Below are 23,286 nucleotides of genomic sequence, written 5' to 3'. Positions count from 1 at the left end.
ACCATATTCTTGCTTGCAAAACAAACAGCAATGCTGCAGCCTCCTTTATGCAAGTGCTCAACCTCATGTAAATGTTTAAAATATTGCCGATTTACATCAACATTGTTCATTTGTACTAAGAAATATAAACAACACCAACCCCTTGCTCTAGTACTGTATGTTGTCAAAAAACGGTGTTTTACATCAAGGGTCAGAGGCAAAAATTGACCACGCTGTTCCATTTTCGGTTTATACCTATAAGATGTATGAAGGGACAGGCACAAAAAACGTCCTTCCGAGGGCGCTGTGGCTGGGAAGTGTCTATGCCCTCCTGTCATCGTCACTGCTTTCACTGTCGTCACTGCAGTGGAAAGCCATGGAAAAGAAGTTCAAGTTCACTATTAACTTCTATCCAGATTCACTGGCTAGGATGAAAAGAAAAAACATGCAAGCCATTACAGGCATCCACATGGTGAAGGTACTAGACTAGTCAGATTTCTCTTACCTCTCCACAGGAAGCTTTGCAAGTCTTCTTACTTCTAACCCTGTCATGTTGGTGAGATGCTTTTGCGCAGTGGTAACATAATCTGCCCCTGGAAAGTGGTAGTAAATTGGTTTTCAACATCAGTAGTATTAAACTAGTAACAGGCTGAAAGTTCAGACAAATACAAGCTTTACAATAAGCCCAACTAAAGTTCGCCATAAAGTTTATTCGCAGTAGTCTCCAGCATTAAACAGATAAAGTATGAACAAAGAAACAGTAGAAAAACAGGGACCAAGAAGACATGCATGTACCTTTGGTCAACTGGAAAACATGAACGGCACAGCGCTCTGCAGCTATACGTACTGGCGAACTACTATCCTTCAAAGTATCACCAATTGCCGGGCCCAATATCGAGATATGTGTGGCAAGAGCTGAATGATTTATCTGCAGCAAAGAACCATAAGATTACCATCATAATACCATTGAATAGAGGTACGAGTGCACATATCGAAATGGGTCTAATTATAAACCTTCGCAGCAGCTTTGATACAGGACAACGATCTTCTCCTAACTTCAGTTGAACTATCACGCAAGGCCAAGATGAGCAATTGAACAAGTTGCAAGGTGCTGCCCCCGAATTGTAACTGGTAACAAAGAAGCCTTCCCAGAGTTTTCGTAGAGGCTTCACGAACAGGGAACTTCTCCACAAACAGACAAGAGTTACTACACATGGAAACATAGTGATACTTGAAGTAACAAAGGAGTGCAAATTGAGCCAATACCTTGTCATCTTTTAGCGAATCTTTCAGAAGATCAACAATAGATGAAAATGATGTTGAATGGCACAGTTTTGTTGGACAATGCCTTGATATGGAAGAGAATGTTAACAAAGCACCATGTCTGGTACACCAGTCTGGTAATGTGCCCATGCTCAACAGGGTCTGCACCAGATCGGTGGTCTCGGTCTCATCCATGTACTAAAGAAAGCACAAGCATATTCAGTACACAGAAAACTTCAGAAAAAAATTCAACAACTGTGACAGGAGTATGGTTCTTTCACAGATAAACAATGGCAAGACGATGACTGAATAGTTGTATGCAATTGCAACAGAGAACATTAAATTCCCTAGGGGAGTTGCTTTCCAAACAATACCATGATCAACTTGTTGCACCTTATCGTGTAATTTGCTGATGCATTCATGCCTTGCTCAAAGTATATTGAAGTGAAATGCTCCACGTTAGAACATCCATATATTTCAATTTTCTTTCAGGGTTGTTTTACAACATGACCTATAGTTATGGTTCACTTTCAATGAGCACAATGATGATTAATTTCAGCTGAACGCCACAACCACAAGGCATACACCAAGGTTTTCTGATAATACTGTAAAGATTGAAAAGGTGCCACAATTTACCATACCTGAGATAATGTACCAATTGCTTTTGCAGCAGAACTGCGGACATCATCAGCATCAGCCTGCAGCAAATCTTTGAGAAGAGTACACCCACGTGATCTGATTGCAGAGCTAACACTTTTGCCAGCATGCCTAACAACACCTTTAAGTGCAGAAAGCACACTTTCCTTAACAGCGTCATCTCCTGACTGAAAAAAGCATTAAATTACTTTTGCACAGATAGTTGCATCTCTTCCCAAAATAAAGGGTTAATATCGAAAATACCTGCAACATGGACAAAAGATCGCTAACTAAAGGATCAATTCTTGTGCTTAACGCGCTAAGCTTTCCAAGAGCTGATGCGGCCCTTGTGCGGACAGATCTGCAAATCATACATTCATGTGAAAAGAGATGAAACCATCGAAAGAAATACAGAAAGAGAAGACCATACCAACCTGTTGCTATCTTGTAGACATTTAACAAACGTTGTCTGAAGTTGTGGAAGGAAGGGCTTAAGCGCAAGACCACCTTTTGCGATGATAATAGTCAGGGTTGATAGGATAGCTGACTTAACTTGCCATGGAAATCGGTCTCCCAGGATGCGTATAAGAGGTCTACACTCGAAACAAAACATATATTAGAGCAATAAGCCTGTATAACTATATATACCAAAAAGATAGTCCAGCATGCAGGAGTAAACAAGAAACCATGCAATTTCACAATGTTTAGAGGCTGGATTTGTATCAGTATCACAGAGCCTGTCTCTGCCTGCTGTTCTTGGTTTGTTCCATGTAGTGGTAAATCAAACAAAGCGTAAATTACAAGGTGCAACTACAACGCAAAGTAATATGACTTGTTTTGTGCCGAATATGCTTAAAGTGTAGGATTTTAATTTGGCTACGCATGTCGTGTGAACTTTAGTGCAAAAGGCTTATAGATTTTTTTCCCATAAAGTCATTTATGCATTTAACTATAAAATTCAATAATGCATTCCAGGATCAGGCTCTGCATTCAAGTTCAAGCTTATGGCCACACAGCAGATTTGTGCAGAAATTTGGAGTCAACATTTTCATACAAAAGAAAAAACAAAATAACAGAAGTACCCATCAACAAGGAGCAGCTTGGGGTAAATATTTCATCTACTACTAGCATTGAACTTGTGGAGCGTTAACAATATACTTACGAGGTGCTTGTTCATTTCGCAAGAATAATATGCTATAGAAGATAAGGTTCAGCGTGGCAACTAGTAACACGGCTGATGGCTGCAAATATTTCTGTTATACCTGTTTTTTTAACTCTAAAGCAAGCATGTGGCTCCTTAAAGAAAGGATGAAACCATGGCACAATAATTATTTTGACAAATATAAGAAAGTCATACCCTGTAATTGGCACGACGACTTCCCTAAGTGTTTTCTCGCTTGTAACATCAATTAACTCTCCCAGACCTTCTGCTGCCTGCTCCTTTGTCTCGGCCGAGCCACTAATTAAACCCTGGAGTTCAACAGAAGATGTGGTATAAAATGTGCTGAACATCTAAATTTGTGGAAGGAAGAAAACAAGACTAGTCTTGACTTTGTAATGCACTTTATATTTCTCACTCGAGAAGTTCACCATGCCTGCAACTCGATGCTCAGCATTAAAGGATATGATTATAATACAACTAATAGTTCACCACAAGTAGATACCTGCTGAAATATAGGAAGAAATGGCTGCAATGCTTTAGGAAGACATAATCCAGGTAGGAGAACAGGCACACCCTGAAATTGAATTCGTAGTGTTAAAATATAGAACATATTTAACCGTGGAGAACCTCTGAAAAGAAAATTGTAGCAACATATTTTCCGAGCAAGCAAGTGAGAAGTATCGCCACATATGCAACATCATAAATGTAGAAGTTCAAAGTAGCACCTTTCTCCTCCTACGTTCTTTATCTCTGGCTGTAGAGACAGCGTCACGCACTAATTTTATATGTGTAGGGAGCTGTTCCTTTGGAACAGAGCCAACAACTCTTGAAAATGCTTCCCAAGCAGCCTGTTGACCATTTGTAAGTAAGTCTCGGAAGTAGAAAAAACTGAAACAGGAGTGCTGGATGGTGAGTGCTCACCAATACAGTAGCGTTATCAGTATCGCTCAACAAAGTAATTAGGGTAGACATCATATCTGGAGCTTCATCAGCCAAATACAATTTACTATTTTTGAAGAGGAAACCAATAAGGTAGGCTGCGCCCCGTCTCATAGATGCCTGGTAAGACAAAAAATAAACTGTGAAATCATTCAAATGAACAACAGGCATAATATTGTTTCATGTTCAAACAGAATTCTCAGGTGAACCAACCTGATTGTCATTGACTCCTCTCAGAAGTTCAGGTATTAATGTCTCAACTCCTTCATCATCAATAACCAACACAATGGTTTCAGCAGCCTTTTTGGCTGTGCTTTGTACATCCTATAATTCCCAAGAGAAATATTCACTGTCAGCAGTAATAAAATACACTGCATATAGCACTTTTACTTGTAAAATGGACAAACTGAATAATGGGTTGATGCATTGAAACTAAAGAGTACAAATAACAATCAAATGACTAATAGATAAGCTAGATCTGAAGTGTGTTTTTAGTATATGCGACTCACCACATCTTCATCATCCATAGCAAGTATTAATGTCGGGAGGATAGTTCCAATGTGTGAACTCAAACCTGGCCCAGCAACCTCAGCTAGAGCTCCCAATGCATGCGCATTGAATGAACTACACCCCCAACAAAGGTAATGTGTAAGGAACGTAAGTTGATAAATTAAAACTACAAACGTATAAAATGTAGCATGAGCGGTTCACTCACGAGAGAGGGGGCTGGACTAATTTGGGCAATATATGAGGCAAAATAGCTGCAGTTCGGACGCTGTAAAACCATGTCAAAAGATCAGCACATCTCAGCAGCTCAAGTGAAGACATTATATTTCACTAAATGAATGGTGACAAAAAAAAGACCTTAAAATCTGCTTTAGACCATCAAGGGCTGTTGCAGATGTCTCGTCATCTTCCATGGCCCGCAGCAGTGTGGGGACAATCTCATCAATTGCTTGCAATCCAGCGCTCTAAACGGAAGGTAAGAAAGTTAAAAATAAAACATGTAGTCTAACAAATTATCCATGATAAGAATGCAGTCCGTTGTATTACCTTATATAGGGTACTAAATGCTAATCCAGCAGATTCCCGAACCTCCTGCGTGCTGTTACATACGCATGCTGTTAGTGAGACTTCACTATAAAATAACACAATTATACAGCCAAAAAGCAAACCTGTCACACAAAGCAGTTCTGATGGTAGGAATAAGTTCACCCATAAAACTTAATAGTTGATGTTTCCCAGCACTTCCCATAACCTCACTCAAGCCGATGCAAACGCCCTGAAGAGCAAAAGGTTAATAGTGCACTGATCATTCCCAGAATAAGTACTTACAAAACGATAAAAGGCGTATCCAAAATATATTAAGAAAGCACATCAATGCACAGTTCCAAATGAAACCGCTGGCTGGAGAGAAGTTTCAATGAGATAACAGAAATCAACAAAACCATATGAAGACCTCCTATTCAATCTCAAAAACTTTAATAGGAAAACAGAATTCAACAAAACCATATGAAGAAATTCGATATCTACTAGGAAATAGAGCGATCAACATAAACCTCGGTAATAGTTCCACGGAAGTCCTAAATTGCAAAATTTAAGCCACTCTGTAAGAATATCAAGCTAAGAATACTTACTTGTCTTCTGCTAGCATTTGGATCCTTGAGTCCTTGTGACAAAATGGGAATAATAGAGGGCAAAACTCTCTCGCCAAGCTTCCTAACAAGCTCTCCAAGTGCTCTCCCGGCAACCTGAGCATATAGTATTATAGTTAAATCAAAATCAGGACAGTTCTCCAGAAAGATCAAACCATACATGAAATAGAACGAACCTGCCGCCGTTCCGAGGAAGATGATGCAAGAGATGAAATAAGGGTGTCCATAAGTACTGGCATGATCTCCTTCAGAGTTCTTGGAGTATTTGCTACAATTGTCTTCCAGACATGTACCGCAGCCTAGCATGAAAAATAGAAGCTCTAGAAAAGGGGTGCTCTGGAATGCGGAACAGTTGCATATTCAAACAGCATAAAACAAAACAACCGAATTCACCAATTTCCACAGAAGGGTAAAATATAACATATACCTGCCGGACGGTCAAGCTGACATCAGAACGGACCATATAAACGGCAGCAAGAACCTCATTGCGTTTCGCCCTTCCAAGAACTTCAACAATTGCACGTCCCTGGGCCTCTGTGCTAGCACCTTCATCATCGCTTCCACCCTCAAGGATTGCCTTCCCAGAAGTTCCAGCCACCTATAGATGGCAACATTACTAGATTGTAGAGCATATAGAAAAGATAATATGTGAATACAGTGCTACTTAAAGGAGGTAGTGACCTTGAACAAAAGATCTCCCAAAAGTTCAACAGAACTTTGTCGGATACGCCAATTATCACTGAATATCCCATCCTCAATGGCAGGAAGCAATAGAGGTAAAGACCTATTTAACAAAAAGATAAATGGCATCATATATCAAGAGCATTACTGACAAAATGGCCATCCAACAATTAAAATGTGAGGGCATACGTCGTTGCATAGTACTCCACAAAGATATGACCCGCAGAAAGTGCAGCATCACGAACAGATTCATTCTCATCAGCAAGACCTGCCAAGAGTAGTAATTAGAGAATCAATGTTGTAGGAGCAGATCATCAGACATAGAAGTTCAACTATCTTACCATCTAATATAGCAGGAAGAACAGCCTGCAGATGATTCTGAAAAATTGCACCCATGGACCTCGGCAGATACTATAGAAGAAATACACGTAAGGAACAAGCTAGAACATTACAAGCAACATAGTCGTACGAGAAATGGATAGGGAACTGGGTAAATTTACGCGGAAAAGTGTCAGATGTCCATCGCGAACAGAAGCCTTCTGATGGGAACAGTTCCGGATGATGTCAGGAAGAATCTGATCGAAGTAATCTTTGCCAAGAGCAGCTAAAACCTGGAAGTTGACAACATGTGTCATAATTATAAACTAAGAGAAAGAATCAAACCACACCAGCTATTAACTGTAGAAGGAAACTTGGAAACATTGGCCTTCCTTCAAACTCCCACAGTACTACATTTGGGCAGTCATTAACAAACTTCAGGAATAAAAAATAGTTTTTATGAAGCGATAAATTCCCCTAATCAAATGAAGTGTCAGACAAGTGAGAACTGACAAGCAATGTGTAAAAATTACATGTGTGGATTATCTTGGCTACAAATGTTAGATTGAATGTCTATTGCAGTTGATGCTCCCAGAAGAGTTACGAAACAAACCATCCCATGATAACACACTGCTAAATCTAAAAAAGGTCATACTGATACTACAAACAAAAGTGTTTGAAGCAAGCCATGGAAAAGTAAACAACCTCACTTAGTCCCTGCGCAGCTCCAGATCGTTCAACATTACTATTATCAGATTTTAGTGTCTCTAACAACCATGGCACAAGATCTGGGAATATTTGTTCACCCATTCCTACTATAAGAGACCCAAGAGCTCGAGCAGCAACTCCCCTGACTTCAGGAATGGGATCCACTAGAACCTACAAAATATCGTCAATCAGAGTATTAGAATCAAATATGGTTGACTTAACAAAATCAAAATCTTAGTACAAGTGATAGTAAGAAATCACTTCAAAATGCTAGTTATGCAGGATTGGCGTTGAAATCACCTTCTTGACTTCAGGCAAGAGCAATCCTATGTATGGGATCATATCCATTGGTTCTGTAACTAAAGAAGACATGTTTCCAACAATCTGAGCAGCTTTCTTCTTAGTATCAACACCTCTCTCCCTCAATCCTCTGTGCACAATAGGCACCAGCAACGCAAGTGATGGTGCGTCTATGGAGTTAATGAAAGTCGTCTGCCAAGAACAAAAGTTATATGAGGTAAAGATAGTTATGATAATCCCTCCTTATCAACAAGGTGATGCAAGCAATTGAAATGCAAAACCAGAATGAACATTATCTCAAATCTAGGTTCACCTGAAGAAGGATGTCAAGAGAATGTTTTGTGTGGTCATTCGGATCTGTCAGAGCAGACAGAAGAATCGGGACAAGTGCGTTTATTTCAGGATTTTTTATGACACTTCCAACCTGGAACAATAAAACAGTACCCATCAGAGATCAGGCACAAGAGCATCCCAGTATCTATGAGAAATAAGCAAGCAAGAATTACCTGTTGGAGGGCTGTCTGTCCCGCTGCTTTCACTTTAGGATGTGTGTCTGTTAGTACCTGGAGAATAGATGATACATGACATGAAAAGGCATACTAAGGTATATGCAGATTATAAGTTCCAAATGCAAATTCGATCATATACCTCTGTTAGCTTTGGGACGATCTTCGGAAGGCACTGAGATAGCTGTTGAGGAGCACAATATGCCATAGCGCCAAGAAGTTGAACACTACTTTGCTTAGTTCGCCATGCTTTATCCTCTAGGCCCTGGAAGAAGTACATGAGACTCATCCAGATATGTGCATTTTAAGAAAACACATATTACAAGGACTTTTTCAGTTTTTTGTACCGGCATAGGTCCCTTGTATTTCAACAAGGATATGGTAACATGTTCTACTCATCTTGTGCTTGAAATAGTAACAAACACGGTAATAGAAGAACAAAACAAGAAGTGTAAATGCTAGATACAAACAAGGAAGTAGCATCATCAGAATGTGGACAAAACAGGAAATAACAGGTAGTCATTGGGATGCTGGGTTCTCTCTGGTTGATTAACTGAAATGACACATGTAGATAATATGCAAATGCATCCAACTAGTTGTTTCTGAGCCAGGTTGTCTACATATACAAGCTAAAATCTAAGAACAGTGCAGTGTGTTAATAGAGAAACAACCAAATATTCCGCAAATGCATTGAACTTCAATTGCGTAGGAAGAGCACGTGACCGTGAGTAGTTGTTCAGTATAATGCAGAAATACAGTTTGGTAGCATTAAAAGAAAGAGACATGTGCACCTTCAGAAGTGAAGGAAGGACAAGCTTCACACCATGACCGGTGAGCTGAGACATCATTGCGCGAGCAGCACATTCAGCAGCCTCACGTACTGCCAGAACTTGATCAGAGAAAGACACTAATAGCAAGGGCAGCATCTTGATGACATAACTGCAAGACAAGAATCATAATGAACCATTTTCATCCAGAAAATCTTTACGAAGTAAATAGCTCTACACTTACGGCTCAAATAGTCTGCCAAGCTTTTCACACAGGCACTCAAATCCAAGTAATGCTCCTTCACGGGATTTTGCAGACGCTCTGGAAATAGCAGATTCAGTATGGTAAACATTCATAAAACAATGGATATATCTAATACTATCTTTTCAAAGAAAGGCAGCCCTTGTGATGAGAATAAAAGTGATAAGAAAAATTGAAGCAATGACTAATCCTATTGGTTGTAATACATGAGTGAGGCACTATGCCTTCAAAATACCAAATTGAAGATGAAAATAAGTCAAGTAGGGTTGCAAACATTCCTTGGACTGTACAAGTCTGAAATGAATACTTGCATATTTGGGACTTGGTGGATGGTCTGACCCTTCACCAAGAAATTCCTGACCAGCATTGATGACGGCTCACACAGTCGGGCTCATAATCCAGCAAGTCTGCTCACAATGCTTTCTTCCTATGGTCTATCAGATTTGCGCCTTGGAAAAGCTGGGCCCGTTGCCTTGTAAGTTTATTATTTGGCTTGCTATTAATAACCGTCGTTGGACCGCTGATCACCTCGCCAAGAGAGGACACTACTGCACCCTGTGGCCTGTCCACTTTGTGATCAGGTGGAATTGTCAATCCAACACATCCTTGTGTCATACGTTTTCGCTCAGCAGGTTTGGGTGTCGATTCTTCAAAGGCTTGGTTTGGCTGCCATTGCGCCCCAGCTTACTGCAGTTCGCTTCTCAAGCTGGTGGTTCAGCAGATGCAAAGGAGTACCCAAGGAATTCCAGAAAGGGCTTAATTCTCTCATCATCTTAGGCGCTTGGGAGATTTGGAAACATAGGAACAATTGTGTGTCTAATGGCGCTAGACCATGTGTCTCCTTGATTTTACAGACTGGCAAATGAGAGCGCGCTATGGTGTTCGACTGTTGCCCAGGGACTCCGCGAGCTATTCTTAAGGTAACTCACAGCAGACTCTTGCAAATGAGAGCGCGCTATGCCGATCATGTGCTTCTGTTTGTGTGCCGTTTCTTTGCTAGTTTTGTCAGGGCGTGTGGGTGTGCCATCTGTCTTTGGTTAGGAGTCTCCCCCCTGTTTTAATGGAATGATACACAGCTCTCCTGCGTGTTCTAGGAAAAAACATCCACTCAACTATTGACTTAAAGTAATAATTACATTCGCTTTTCAACTGCCTGAAAAGGAGAGGCCCACATGTTACTACGTTCCCCCCTGGACTTAAAACCATCTAAATGCTGCCTTTGAACTTGTCAACTCCGTCTACTTAACCCTCACAGTATTGCATAAGTGGTGGGTCACTCTGTATACTTTCCCCTTTTTTTCATTTCCATTTTTCCCTTCTCCATGGCAGCACACCATGTGTACTGTTGTCTCAGCCCACCATGTTTCCCTCACGCCCACTTGCAATTAAGCATCATGACCATTGGCGTCACTGTTGGGCACTAGCAGCAGCAAGCCACCTGCAGGAGACTGGGTGGCTCAACAGCAGCATGGGACAGGAAGTACTCTAGATACATCCATTTGAGGGACAAGCTTTTTCGGACGGAGGGAGTACTCAACAGTGGTACACTCTGTCGGTTTGAGCGAGAACCCTCCCTGGTGGATGTCCACATGTGGAAGAAAAAAGGCCAAGTGGGTTCCTATGCAATTAATTTTGCGTGCACGCTCTAATAAGTTTACACAACTTTTCGCCTCAATTAATTACAGGCTTCTGTGACCATGGCTCCACCTCTTTGTGTGCCCCTCGCCAATGATGCTCCACCATGGCATCAACCAACTACAGTGGCGCCCCACCACTGCCTACCCCCTAGCAGGTTCAGTATGGCCTCATGGACTTATTTGGCATTATGGGCTCCCCTGGGAACTGTTTCATGAGCAAGCTTGGGAACTGTTGGATGCCCAGCAAATTATGGCTGGAAGGGACAGAGAGAAGCGAGGGAGGTAAAAGGGGTGACTGTAGCACACGTGGTGGCTCACGCCAAGTCACGAGCTGAGAATGCGTCGATGCGGGACAAAAGCAGGGTAGAAACAGAGAAGGGGCACATTTAAACTCCATTGGAAATTAAAGTGTAATTCAACCAGTTTTGAACCTGAGGGTTAAGAATTAAACCATGCAGTAGTCCAGGGGGGAAATATGTACTTATCACTATATTATGCTACGCATGGAAGAGGTAAGAAGGGCACATACCTGTCTTCCAAAGCCTGTTGTAATGTTGCAGCAATACCATACTTCTTCAAGGAAGTAATTCTAAATCCTTTAACCACCCCAGCAAGACCAAAGGCTGCACCACGCCGCTCACCATACTTTTCACATTTCATCATCCGATCTAGTAGTCTAGATACAAGAGATTGGGCTTCTTCCTAATTTTTAGACAAGTACACAGTGCAACATAAAGCAGACGAACAAGAAATCACGAGTGATTGCTGAATGTGAACAACACAACTCACCTGCTTTGAGACCATAAGTGGGGACAGACAGTCTGACACCGCTCTCTGAACTGCCTCTGATGGGGTGTTGAGTACATCTAGCAACTTCTCAACAACACTGTGAACTTTAGGATCATCCTGTTGGAAGATCAATATTAGTACCATATATCGATTTCTTTTGAATTACACAAACAAACCACACGATCTCATAGTATTTAACCTTCGATAGATGTTTTGCTAGAGCACCAGTAAATATAACAACACCTTCCCTGACAAGATCATATGTTTCCTCATTTGATGCCTGTAACATATGAGAAAAATTAGAGAATGGTAGATTATGGATATTGCAGACTAAAAATACATTATATATAGTATTACCTCCGTCCGAAGTTAGTTGTCTAAGATTTTTCTAATACGGATGTATCTAAAAATGAAACGTGTCTAGATACATCCGCATCTGACAAATCTATGACAACTAGTTCAGGACGGAGGGAGTATCAACTAAATTGCAATGCTGTACCACAGAAACTTACCCTTTTATTCAAGTAGCTCTCAAAAATGGGAAACAGCAAAGGAACATTTTCCTTTCCATGTTTATCAATAATAAGGATGCCAGCATTAATCATTCTACCGCGAACATCCAGATTAGGATCAGCCTGTAAATTGAAGGTAAGAAGCACCAAACATCCAATGTACTTATAGGCATACAAATTATAAGATGTACATGTACAAGTGGGGAAAAACTTACCAAGGCACGTGATATGAGAAATGTCATGACAACAGGAAGATCTTTAGAGCCTAAAACATCCGCAACTGAGTGGAGGGCTAATGCAATACCCTGTCTTCCAAGCCAGTGTGTATCTCCAAATTCAACTCCAGGACCAAGATCTTGAATGTACAACGAAAAAAGAGTAGAGAGTGTATCCTGCAATGACCATATTAACAAAAATTATTTAGCCAGTGCCACGATAGATATTCTGGTGCCTCTGCAATGACACTAGTACACAGATAATGCAGCAAAATTCGCAATACATGAGACTTACTTGTATTTTGTCTGGATTTTCATCCAATGCGGCCGTCAGAGCCTCAGCTGCAGCAGCTCTGACATTGTAATTTTTATGGGAAAGTGCATCAAAAATGCCAGAATAATCAGCACAAACATCAAAACGGAAGCGATCCCATAACTCCTCTGCTAATTCAGCTACCGCCTAGATAAAGTATGTGTGTCATAGAGTGCAAAAAAATTAGGATTTTTGCGAAAAATTTAGAAGTTAAAAAAAATCAATGATGTAAGAAGGGCTAATGGTCAAGTTCCACATCATTTAGTAGGAAGGTGTTACCAACCTTCTCCGGATCATGAACAGCAATCCAGAGGCTAGTTGAAACCTGCAAATCCCGTTGTAGAGAGTGGCTAGGAACACACTTTATAGCAGTTAAGCAGGCAAGCCTAACATGCACTTCTTTTGCATATACCCCAATAAGAGCCTGAATAAAGAAGAACAGTGTAAGAATTAAGAAACAAAGTACTAAGATGTTAAATGAATTAAGAAATAACCTGTGCTAAATCATCATGTTTAAGACCCAGGCACAACTCATTCAGCATAGGTCCAACTGAAGGATGATAAGCAGGAATAGTACTTAACACATGATAAAGAACCTAGTACCATCCAAAAAAAGTTAGTGAAAATAACAGGAGAAAAAAGCAATTCAAACAGATATTTCAAAGAAGAGTTAAGAATGTTTAACTGATAACATTCTAGGTCGAGGTAGAGGTAATATTGGATCCATATGCATAGATAGTATCTGAAGCACATCATCATGTAGAGATGTCTTTTTTGAAGAAAGAAGGATCCTCTCCATTATCTGACCAGAAATGAGTACATTAATGACAAGAAAATGGGCAAGGGAAAAGCCAAGAGGGACAGAAGTTAACTTATCATAGGACTACTGATGAAATTGAAGAAATACCGGAAAGACAAAAGTAAATGAATCTGCTGGAAGGGGTCCCGTTCTGCATGCAGCTGTCAGCCCAGTTACAATTTTTTCAAAGAGGCCAGATGGCGACCTCTTTTTGCTATCTTCTTCCATAATAATCACAGGCATAAGGTCCAAAACTGCTTCAAAATCTTCAACAGACATTACATGGATAGCAGCAGCAATCTCAGTCGCCCAATTGCAAAGCGGAGGGGCTGTGCAGCGAGCTAGCCTCAACATGGCACAAAATGCAGCATCACTTACTATTGGAGAACTTAGCAACGGTTCAATATAATTTACCTGCAAGGAAAAACATCACAACAAGGTCATATCTGGAAAAATATCAAATAAAAACCAAAACAATACTAATAGATATATACTTTATTAGACAATGACTGACCAAATAGATATTAACGTAATTTTTAGTTGCATGTCTAACAGTCAGTTCATTAGCCAGTTATCCCTTGTTCACCTCTGTTTGGCTGTCCAAAATGTGTACCACTGTTACAACAAAACACATCACTAGGCCTAGGGCAGACGTCCATCTAGGCTAAACCCTTCCAAATTAAACATTTTTAATATACCTCATGTCATTAAAAATAAAGGGAAGAATTTTTGTCCAATTCACCTACATTGGTAACTTATATACAGGCTACTTGGCATTTTTTGGCAGCTTTTGGGCTTAAATACAAAGGCACTACAGAAGGTACTGTTTGGGAGATTTTATCAGCCATGTTTGATACTGTGATGAAGCACAATAGAAACATGGTGTATGTATGGTAACAGAAATAAAAAGCTGGACAATGCAGATAGGATTGCTAACCAGATGAGGAAGTTGACCATGAGTGAATACAGGATTAGCAATAGCCAATTCACCAAGAGCATCCAACATTAGCGTAAGATTCTCCTGCACGTGTCCAACCTTCTCACGTACAGATGCTTCCTCCTTCAATTGCAACTCCCTGGCCTCCTCTTTTGCAGTCTTGGATTTGTCAACAGGAGCTGGAAGATTGTAAACATGAGTTTTACCGAACACAGAACTAAACAACCTGCTGTTCAAGAAACAACAGCATCAAATACCTGTCTTTTTTGTAGATTTCCCGGTTTCTCTCTTGCCAATGCTAGAGGATTCTCTCTTATCACTTTTCACAGGGTCCTATAAAGTATTGCAAAGCCAAAATCAAGATTAGTATACAATATCACTATATTATGAGCCAGATGGTTCTAGCTCCACAGCATTTTTAATGACGTAATAAGGTGCCAACTTAATATAGTTAAGCTATATTTTATCCATTACGTATGATTTTTCCACAGCCTCACCGCGGTTAAATGTTCAAAGTAAAATGATACAAAAAATCATGTCACAGAAACTAACAGAGAAAAGCAACAGGATGTACTGAAATACAACCCTAATTAACCTTGCCCTACAGGCTACCCCCTCCGTCCGAAAATACATTCTAGATACATCCTCTTTTATTCATTTTGATGACAAGTATTTCCGGACGGAGGGAGTATTTTTTAATTTTTTTATCTTCAGCAAGTAAAGAACAAGAATTACCGCATCTTGCCCATCATATGCACGAAAACGTCCCTTTGCAAGCTTTGTGTTTTTGGAAGCAACAGCCTCAGCAACATAAACTCCTTGCTCAGTTGACAACTGTCCCTCCGAAGTAAAGAATATCTACAATGGATTTAAGAATAACCTTCAGCACATTCTTACAGTAGGGTCATCCACCCTAAAAGAAGAATCCGTTTGAAATAATAAGAGTTGATGAAGGCACGAAAATAACAAGTACAATGATGTCGCACTGCATAAATAAGGCTCAACAGAACCTTTCGAGCATGAAATATATCAGAAGGGTAGAGCTGTGTGTCATGACATGTAATTATACAGAAACCAGCATTGAAGTCACCAAAAGACAGGTCAAGGTCAGGGTTAGCATGACAAAATTACATTAACCAATTTTCAACCTAAGATGGGTCAGGGTTTGCACAACATAATTAGTACATCCATTTTTTGGTATGGTAATACATAATTAAGCTGACTATGGCTTGTGGAACCAATTAATCAAGACAGGTCGTTATATGAGAAGGTGAGAACAGAAAAAAGATGATAGTTTCATCCATATTCAAAATAGCATAAAAACATTGGTCCAAAATAAGTAGGTGTGACCTTAGAAATATGTAACTATCATGACCTAAGTACATGCGCCAAGTCATCACCGTAAGACTTTGATATCTTATCTATTCAAATATAATTATCATTAAGCTCATAAAGTTCACCTTGATATCATTTTCAGAGAAGCCATCGTGCAAAGTGCGGTCTGGAAGCTCTATGAAGTACTGGAAAATTAACAGTATAAAGACACTGTTAGAAGAAGATAATAAAAGTTTCATTTCAAACCTTGACTAGTAGAAAAAAATAGACCTTTTCAAACTCTACAAATGTATCATTGGGTGATATTGACATCAGCGTTGCTAATGAACATAGTGCTGCTCGCTGTTCTTGCTTGTTCGAACTAAATAGACCATCCTGTGAAAGCAATTCCTGAAAAGAAACTGTACTGGTCATCGACCCAACACAAGCCGATGGTGCAGAGGGAAAATGTGGATAATGAAAGATACTATAGCTGGGCTTCAAATAAATAAATATGGCAACCTATGTACCTTGCAATAAAGCTACGTGTTGGATAGGCTGCTAGGGACCACCCAAAAATGGTCAATTTTTTCCCATGAACCAGCCAAGGACATTCCCGTTTTTTAATGTTATTCATTTCAATATGTTTCTCAATCAAATTTTAAACAAACTAAATAATTCACATTCAATCATATGAATAAATATAACTTTGCCAAGATAGACAAGGACCATCAGAAACTTGGCACCATAATCACCCAAAAACTATGGAAACTAAATAAAGGAAACTGGAGCAACTCAACCCATTCTGTTACTCACAAATTAACAAATGCAAGTAGGTTACTCACTGATGCTTAAAACCCCAAATAGTAGAAAGTAGCATGTTATAATAAACTTGCACTTGAAAATACAAAGGAAATCAACTGTTCTTACTAGCCCGTTGCACTTCTATACATATGATATTAATTTCAGAAGGCATCAAATCAAGGCTTAGTATGTGCCTTCGCAGTACCAGAACACTAGTGCACGTTAATAGAAAGTTTAAGATGGTAGCTGTCAGAAAATAAAGGTAAGCCTGTCGCATGTTCCAACTAAAATTTCAAATTTCGGAACTACCTTGCAGATAACTGTAATGTTGGGAAAAATTAAGTCAGTGAAGGAGATATTTTGTTGTTTCAGCCTTCTCTGCAACCTCTGAAATTAGACAAACAACCAGTTAGACAGATCAAAATGTGGGGAAAAGATAGCTAGCGGGATCCAACCTTCCATACACCAGCAGGAGAACCAGAACTTGAAATACTAGGGTGGTGGGAACACAATATAAGTCGAGCATATGATCTCCGACTATGGTCAATTGCATAAGGTGCAATCAAGAACAAGCACTTCACAAGGATCTCAGTAGATGGAATAAATGGTAGTTGTGAATCTCCAGAGCTATCCATATCACTGGTTGAAAAAGATAGTGTCAGGGATGCAAATTTAGAGGGACAAGATAAAGAAGAAATATCGACAGTTCAACACAGCCAGAGCAAGATGTCTTGCAGAATGCATTAGTGCACTACCTTTGTTTCAGTGTCAACACTCTCTCTCCAACTAATGATAACCAACTGGTGAACAAGAATAGAAGATCTTCAGCCAAGGCACCGGAGTTCGAAAGGACGTTCTTAGTAGCATCATAAGCTATCTTTCTAACTGCCCAACTTGGATGGCAAACTAGATACATTAGCACCTGCAGAAAGAAGAAAAAAAAATTAGTACAGCCTACAGCCACATAACTGGTATTCACAGGGTAAACACTTCCTACAAAAGCTGGTGCACATATCAGGAGTTTAAAAAAAAATACTTTACATAAGCAAAGTCAAAACAGTTCAGAGCATTTTTGCCTGTTTACCTGTAGCAATGACTGGATTGAAAAGTATTCCTGGATCCTGCAGTTCAAAAGAAATATAAGTCGAGGGAAGCAAGAGGGTGCTGCTCTAACACATAAAATCCAATTTAAGAGCACGAGAGCAAGACCGAAAAAGATGATCCACAAGCAGTGATTGAAGAAGATCCACACATGTTAAGCAATCTTCGTCTGTCAGTTTGGAAAGCTGCAAACAAGAGATGGGGTGTTAAAAGAATCAATTGCAACAGCTTCATTTTCAAGGTAGCGTCGAAAGATCTAAAAACTTAAAACTGTTATAAGAATGTGCAGATGATTACGACAAACCATAGACATCCCTAAAATTTGCGAAGTTGGTAAATAAATACTTAGGGCCTCTCTGGTTTGCAGGATTTCAAAAACGTAGGAATAAGAGAAACGTATAAATTGAATGTCATGCCATGTTGAATCCTACATGAAATGAAAACACCGGAATCTGTAATAGATGTTGTTTGGTTGCCCCACAGGAGAAACAAAGGAACTTTTCTGAAGGATTTGGTGTATGCCCTAGTTGAGTTGTAACAAAGGAAAATTTCCATGAGGTTAGACTGAACGGAAAATTTTCCTTTAGAATTGCATGCAAAGTGGATCATAGGGAACTTCCAGTATAGTTTTCAATCTTACAAACCAAACTAGTACAATATGAAAATGTTCTAAGAATCTAATTCCTTTGAACCAAAGACGCCCTTAAATAGAGCAAACTACTTCAAGATTTACATCATGAACCAGTCATGCAAGGGCGATAAATATGGAGTCAAGATAATATACTATTTTCGTTGGAAACTTAAAGGACGTCGGAGTTACCAACTGAACAGAGATCAGTGAGGGTTCACTTTGAGCAATCAATGTCCAGAGCTTCTCCTTCACGATAGAACCATCTGCATATCCATTTAAATGATATCTATGAGAAAAGATAATAGAAAGTATAAATAAATGATCGTCAGTAGAATAGGAATCATAGACATACCTGCTTTGGCATCAATAGCAGCAAGCCTCGATACTGCATAGAGTGCATAGATTCCATCCAACCGCTGTGTTGCCTTGCTGAAGCCAGTTTTTGACAACTGAATCAAATGATCCAGCAAAGACGTAACCTGCGCAGCCACAATTTTAACAATAATCAATATGGATAAATAATAGTACCCGCATTTTATCGGAGTCCGTGTTTAAACCACTCTCTTCTGGAGAGAAAAAATGATAACTCAACAGGAAGATGGTTCTTTTTATAGACGCCTCAAAGTAACTACGTTACCTTGGTCAGGGAATCAGAATTTCTGCAAATGACTCGTATTAATTTTAGATGCCCCTTTCTTAAAGTGTCCTTCTCTTTCAATCCTGCAGTTATAAATGAAACAACATCTGGTTGCACAGCTTCAGAAGATACTGAAGCCCATGACCCCAGAGCCGAGAGAGTTGCCAATTTCACTTCCTCGATACCTGTCACAAGATAGCAAAACCATGAACTTATGCAATACGATGAGAGTATGGAGCACAAAATGGAGCATTTGAACTTTACCATCACCCTTGTAACACGTTAGAAGAAAGCTGGATACTGAGGGGGCGAGTCTGCTTATTTGCTTTGGAGGAAATCTTGACAACTGCTCTAAAGCATTCAACATTCCAATTCTCTGGTATGGTAGTGATAGTTTCCCCTCTGAGCCTGCCCAGAGCAAGCTTGTTAAGATTTACTACCTCTGTACCAAAATATAAGACGTTTTTGTAGGCTAAACTAGCCTACAAAAACGTCTTATATTTTGATATGGAGGGAGTATATGAACTATATACTACCAAAATTCAGTGTTAAGCACGAGTTAAGGTTGCAAATTTTAGAACATCAACTGGGTAAAAGATAATATGAGAAGCTAACCAGTTTAAGAAAACAGAAATTTATATATGCCCTACCTCCTAAAATTGCTTTGATAGCATTGAACATGGAAGGTAGAGTGTCTGGATCGCTGGACTTATCACTTAATGTTCCTACAATATTCAAAGCATTATTCCTCCTCTCTTCATCTGAATGACGTGCCTGATGCAGAATAACTGGCATGAACTCCATGGCATAATTGCTTAGGTCCAAACGAACTGTCAATAGAAGATGTCCAATAGACTTTAGCACAATCTCAGGATTTCTTTTCAGCATCTTTATGCATGATGGGAGAATAACATTTTTAAAATCCTCATGCCCAATATCCACGAAAAGAGGCTTAAAAGCTTCACTGGCTGCTTCTGATGGACGGTCTTTTGAACTCAAGATGGTTTTGACATACAAATCAAGGAATACTGGCTGAAAAGAGATAGCAAATTGTCAAAAATGGAAGTAGACTTAGAAGGGGGTTCAGGGGGGAGGGGGGAGAAAAGTAGGTTATAGGGTACCATAATTTTGGAGTGGTTAGATAAATTGGCAACTTATAAATGATAAGTATAAATTGATAGGCAAACAAGGATGGAAGTTTACCTTATATTCAGAGAACAATGACGATGAAGTAACAGTGAAATCCAGTATTAGATTTATGAATGCAGGAGAATCCTTTGTTGCAATCCTCAAATCTTTGACCTCCTCTATGTACATCTTATATATTCCAACAGACTGGAAAATAAAACAAAATAAGAAACTGCCAGAAGCTAATTCCACTAAGCCTGTATGCTGCAGTTATTCAGTTATTTCTGAAAAATACCTCAGAGAAAAGACGGATGAATAGTTGCTTGCAGGTCCGACGCTGACGAAAAGAACCATTCATAAGGACCTGAGATAACACTGCCTGTGCATTGGCCAGTCTAGAGAAACCACCTTTAGAGAGTGTGGCAAACTGGGTCCATTTCAGAAGATAGCATGACCATCTAAGAAGCTTGAAGCAAGCAAGAGGGCTTGTAACCTTCAGATTCTTTTCCATAGACTGAACAAGTGTAGCAGCAAACGTTTTCATAAAGGTGGATTCACTGAGAGCCCGAATAACCATATCATCTACCGCTTTCCTTGAGGCACGGTCATCATATAAAGGCAATGTCTGGAAAATGAGATCAACTAACAATGTGGTATCTGACGGCGACTCTGCAGGGAAAACAGAAAACCCTATGAGAAATGGATTTATGTTTTTTTTGTGTAAAGAAGTAACCAAACATTACGCAATGAATGGCAGAGATATCAGTTTAGATGCACGATAAGAATGACCCGGCAGAGCCAAACAAACAACATTATAAGGTAAGAAAGACCAGTTCCAACAAATTAATGGGCTAGCCACCAGAAAAAAGTTGCAGCCACAATGCCTCGGGTATGTTACTAGTAAAAATATCTTAGCAATGCGAGAAACATATACTGAAATGAAAGATCTGGTGAGTGAGTCACAAAGGCATTATACATTATGACAAATAATCTCTACTAGTGTGATAATCTCCCATATACATCCAGCAGGGTGTTTTATTCTTGTTGACAAGGAATGCATCTATGAACTGAATAGTACTTCAATCACAAAAGAACCAGGTCTATGTCAAGGGAGGAACACATTATATTCTGGTAAAAGCTAGCTCAAATACAAGAAAAAGAATGGGTTCGTTGTTCAGCACTGCTGCCACTTGGTTACAGTTGCAAATGAAGCAAAAACGAGATACAAAGAAAGGGCAATCTGAAGCCCAACTGGAGATTGTTGCTTTAGGGCAACCATTTGAAATCAAGCAGATGTAGTCACGGGTTCCTACAAGCTCTGTCCCCTTGATTCAAAGATCTTACAGGGAGAAGACAACGATGCAATATCAAGCAAGCAACTCCAGAAGCTACGCATGACTGCGGATTTACCCACCTACGGCCTACTTGTGATCTCAACAGCTAACGTCAAACTGCAGCTCACGTACAGGGGCTGAGACACCGTACAAACTTTGGGTCCATGTGAACCCAACAAAATTCAGCAAACACAATACACTACCGATTTCGAGAACTAAGCCCGTAGTTTTGTGGAGCTGACGCCTATGCAGTGGGTCCGACCCTATGGTCTTGCCTGCTCGCCGATGCTAACACGAGCAGCAAAGGCATCCACCCTAATCTCAGCCTAGAGTCCGCCATGGCGCAACTAGCACATCAGCACACGGGAACGAAGCTACCAAGCTACGATCCGCCGCAAGTCGAGCGGAATTTAGCAAACACACGAACGCGCACCACATCGCGGGAGAAAGGGAGATCCGGTTCTCACGAATCCAGGGCGAACCCGCCCGTCAACACTACGAAACATTTCCGACCGCGGAGCCCGCCTCGCTGCCAAAAGCAGGGAGGGAGCACGGGAGCGAGCGGAGGCGCACGGGAGGCTAATCTGCGGGCGGGCGGGGCGGAGCGCGCGATCCCTAAGGAGAAGCGCGGGGAGGGGGAGACGGCGCGCGCCGGTACCTGTGGCCTTCGCGAGGAGAGGCGGGAGGGTGTCGCGGAAGAGGCGGAGGCGGCGCGTCGCGGACGGGGTGGAGACCTCGGCCGCGGCGGCGCGCAGCGCCTCCTCCGGGGCCGCGTCCTGGGCGACCATTTCGCGCGGGCCGGCGCGCTCGCGTGGCGGCGGCGGGGCGGGGAGGGAGGCCGAGATGGAGCGGGGTGGCGTGGTGTGGTGCGGCCTGCGGCGGCCGAGGGAGGTGAGGAGGATGGGGGAACGCTGCGCAGGGTTGGGACTTGGGGAGGACTACGGCGCAGTTGTTAGGGGTTTTGGACTGGCTGCTGTGTGGAGCCCACTCGTCAGGGCGTGATTGGCTTTCTTTTGTGGTTTGTTCTGTGGGGCCGGTGTGTAAGTGACTGGGGATGGGCCCATATGGACTGGGCCCAAGTGGTCAGAGGTGTATTTGTGATAAGTGGTTTTTAACAGAGGGTTAACTTGAAAGGAGAACAAGCTTCAAAAAAAAAACTTGAAAGGAAAAAAGCACCATCATGGCAGCTGACCCGGTGCATCTACTTGGCAAGGCTTTACTCCATCCATTCCTAAATATAAGTCTTTGTAAAGATTTCACTATAGACTACATACGGAGCAAAATGAGTGAATCTACACTCTAAAATGCATCTACATACATCCGTATGTGGTTCATAGTGAAATCTCTCCAAAGACTTATATTTAGGAACGGAGGGAGTATTATGTTTAGTGGATCGAATATGTTTGTAATAATACCTTCTTCTGATCAATTAATTTGGCAGTTCTCCTGCCGACATTCAGAAAAAATATTGCGTGGACAATTTTATTTGTTTTGTGAAAAGATCAGATCTATAGATTCATCGGAAGTATAAAACACCTCAAACATAATAAAAACTACATCGAGGTCTATGGACCACCGAACGACCATTGTCGATGCCAAAAGAAGCCGCCAGCGCGTCTTTGTCGTCGCTCCCATGCCGAAGTCGGCCTGACCTTATCGATAACAGTCAGGAAGTCTTCGTGCACGTGCCCCTAAGGACTAGCGTCCCAGATTTTGCAGTCGTCATCGTTGAATCCTTGAAATCGAAGGATTTGATACCAAATATTGTCGTTGCATACACATGGCGAGAAACCCTGACCTAGCCGCCCCGAGGAGCTGGCAGGAATCTACATCGGAGCTTCGTCTAGTCCATTCCAGCAGACGGACTTGAGGAGGATCAGAGCCTGGAAGACTAGCTCGAAAAAGAAGGGTCGCCATCCATCCAAATGTCACCCCTGCAAGAACTGAAACACTACTTAT

General features: G+C 40.9%; 1 protein-coding gene across 1 annotated transcript; it reads right to left on the bottom strand.

The window, feature by feature from the left end:
- Positions 1-6: 6 nt before the first annotated feature.
- Positions 7-22,141, bottom strand: LOC119294863 (protein ILITYHIA-like). Its single transcript, XM_037573143.1, has 60 exons — positions 21,986-22,141; positions 20,289-20,662; positions 20,069-20,200; positions 19,516-19,897; positions 19,130-19,273; positions 18,866-19,050; positions 18,581-18,707; positions 18,418-18,491; positions 17,706-17,782; positions 17,581-17,617; positions 17,252-17,418; positions 16,952-17,135; positions 16,806-16,883; positions 15,984-16,103; positions 15,839-15,898; positions 15,114-15,236; positions 14,636-14,711; positions 14,379-14,557; positions 13,550-13,855; positions 13,328-13,444; positions 13,137-13,238; positions 12,926-13,066; positions 12,625-12,789; positions 12,330-12,506; positions 12,115-12,237; positions 11,802-11,882; positions 11,603-11,719; positions 11,343-11,515; positions 9,159-9,236; positions 8,939-9,086; positions 8,290-8,412; positions 8,148-8,204; positions 7,955-8,065; positions 7,642-7,833; positions 7,339-7,512; positions 6,816-6,926; positions 6,657-6,726; positions 6,505-6,583; positions 6,316-6,418; positions 6,062-6,232; positions 5,811-5,933; positions 5,617-5,730; positions 5,155-5,261; positions 5,033-5,084; positions 4,844-4,950; positions 4,695-4,754; positions 4,489-4,603; positions 4,193-4,303; positions 3,962-4,099; positions 3,766-3,888; positions 3,543-3,614; positions 3,236-3,348; positions 2,313-2,471; positions 2,143-2,239; positions 1,884-2,066; positions 1,246-1,440; positions 994-1,161; positions 775-907; positions 485-572; positions 7-340 (listed from the first exon to the last, which is right to left on the bottom strand). Exons 1-60 carry the CDS (start codon positions 22,113-22,115, stop codon positions 301-303), a joined length of 7,866 nt encoding a protein of 2,621 aa, XP_037429040.1. The 5' UTR covers positions 22,116-22,141; the 3' UTR covers positions 7-300.
- Positions 22,142-23,286: the final 1,145 nt, after the last annotated feature.

This window comes from Triticum dicoccoides, chromosome 4B (assembly GCF_002162155.2).
Source record: "Triticum dicoccoides isolate Atlit2015 ecotype Zavitan chromosome 4B, WEW_v2.0, whole genome shotgun sequence".
NCBI lineage: Eukaryota > Viridiplantae > Streptophyta > Magnoliopsida > Poales > Poaceae > Triticum > Triticum dicoccoides.
The sequence above is the reverse complement of the archived record's forward strand: the minus strand, read 5'-3'. Positions and strand labels throughout refer to the sequence as shown.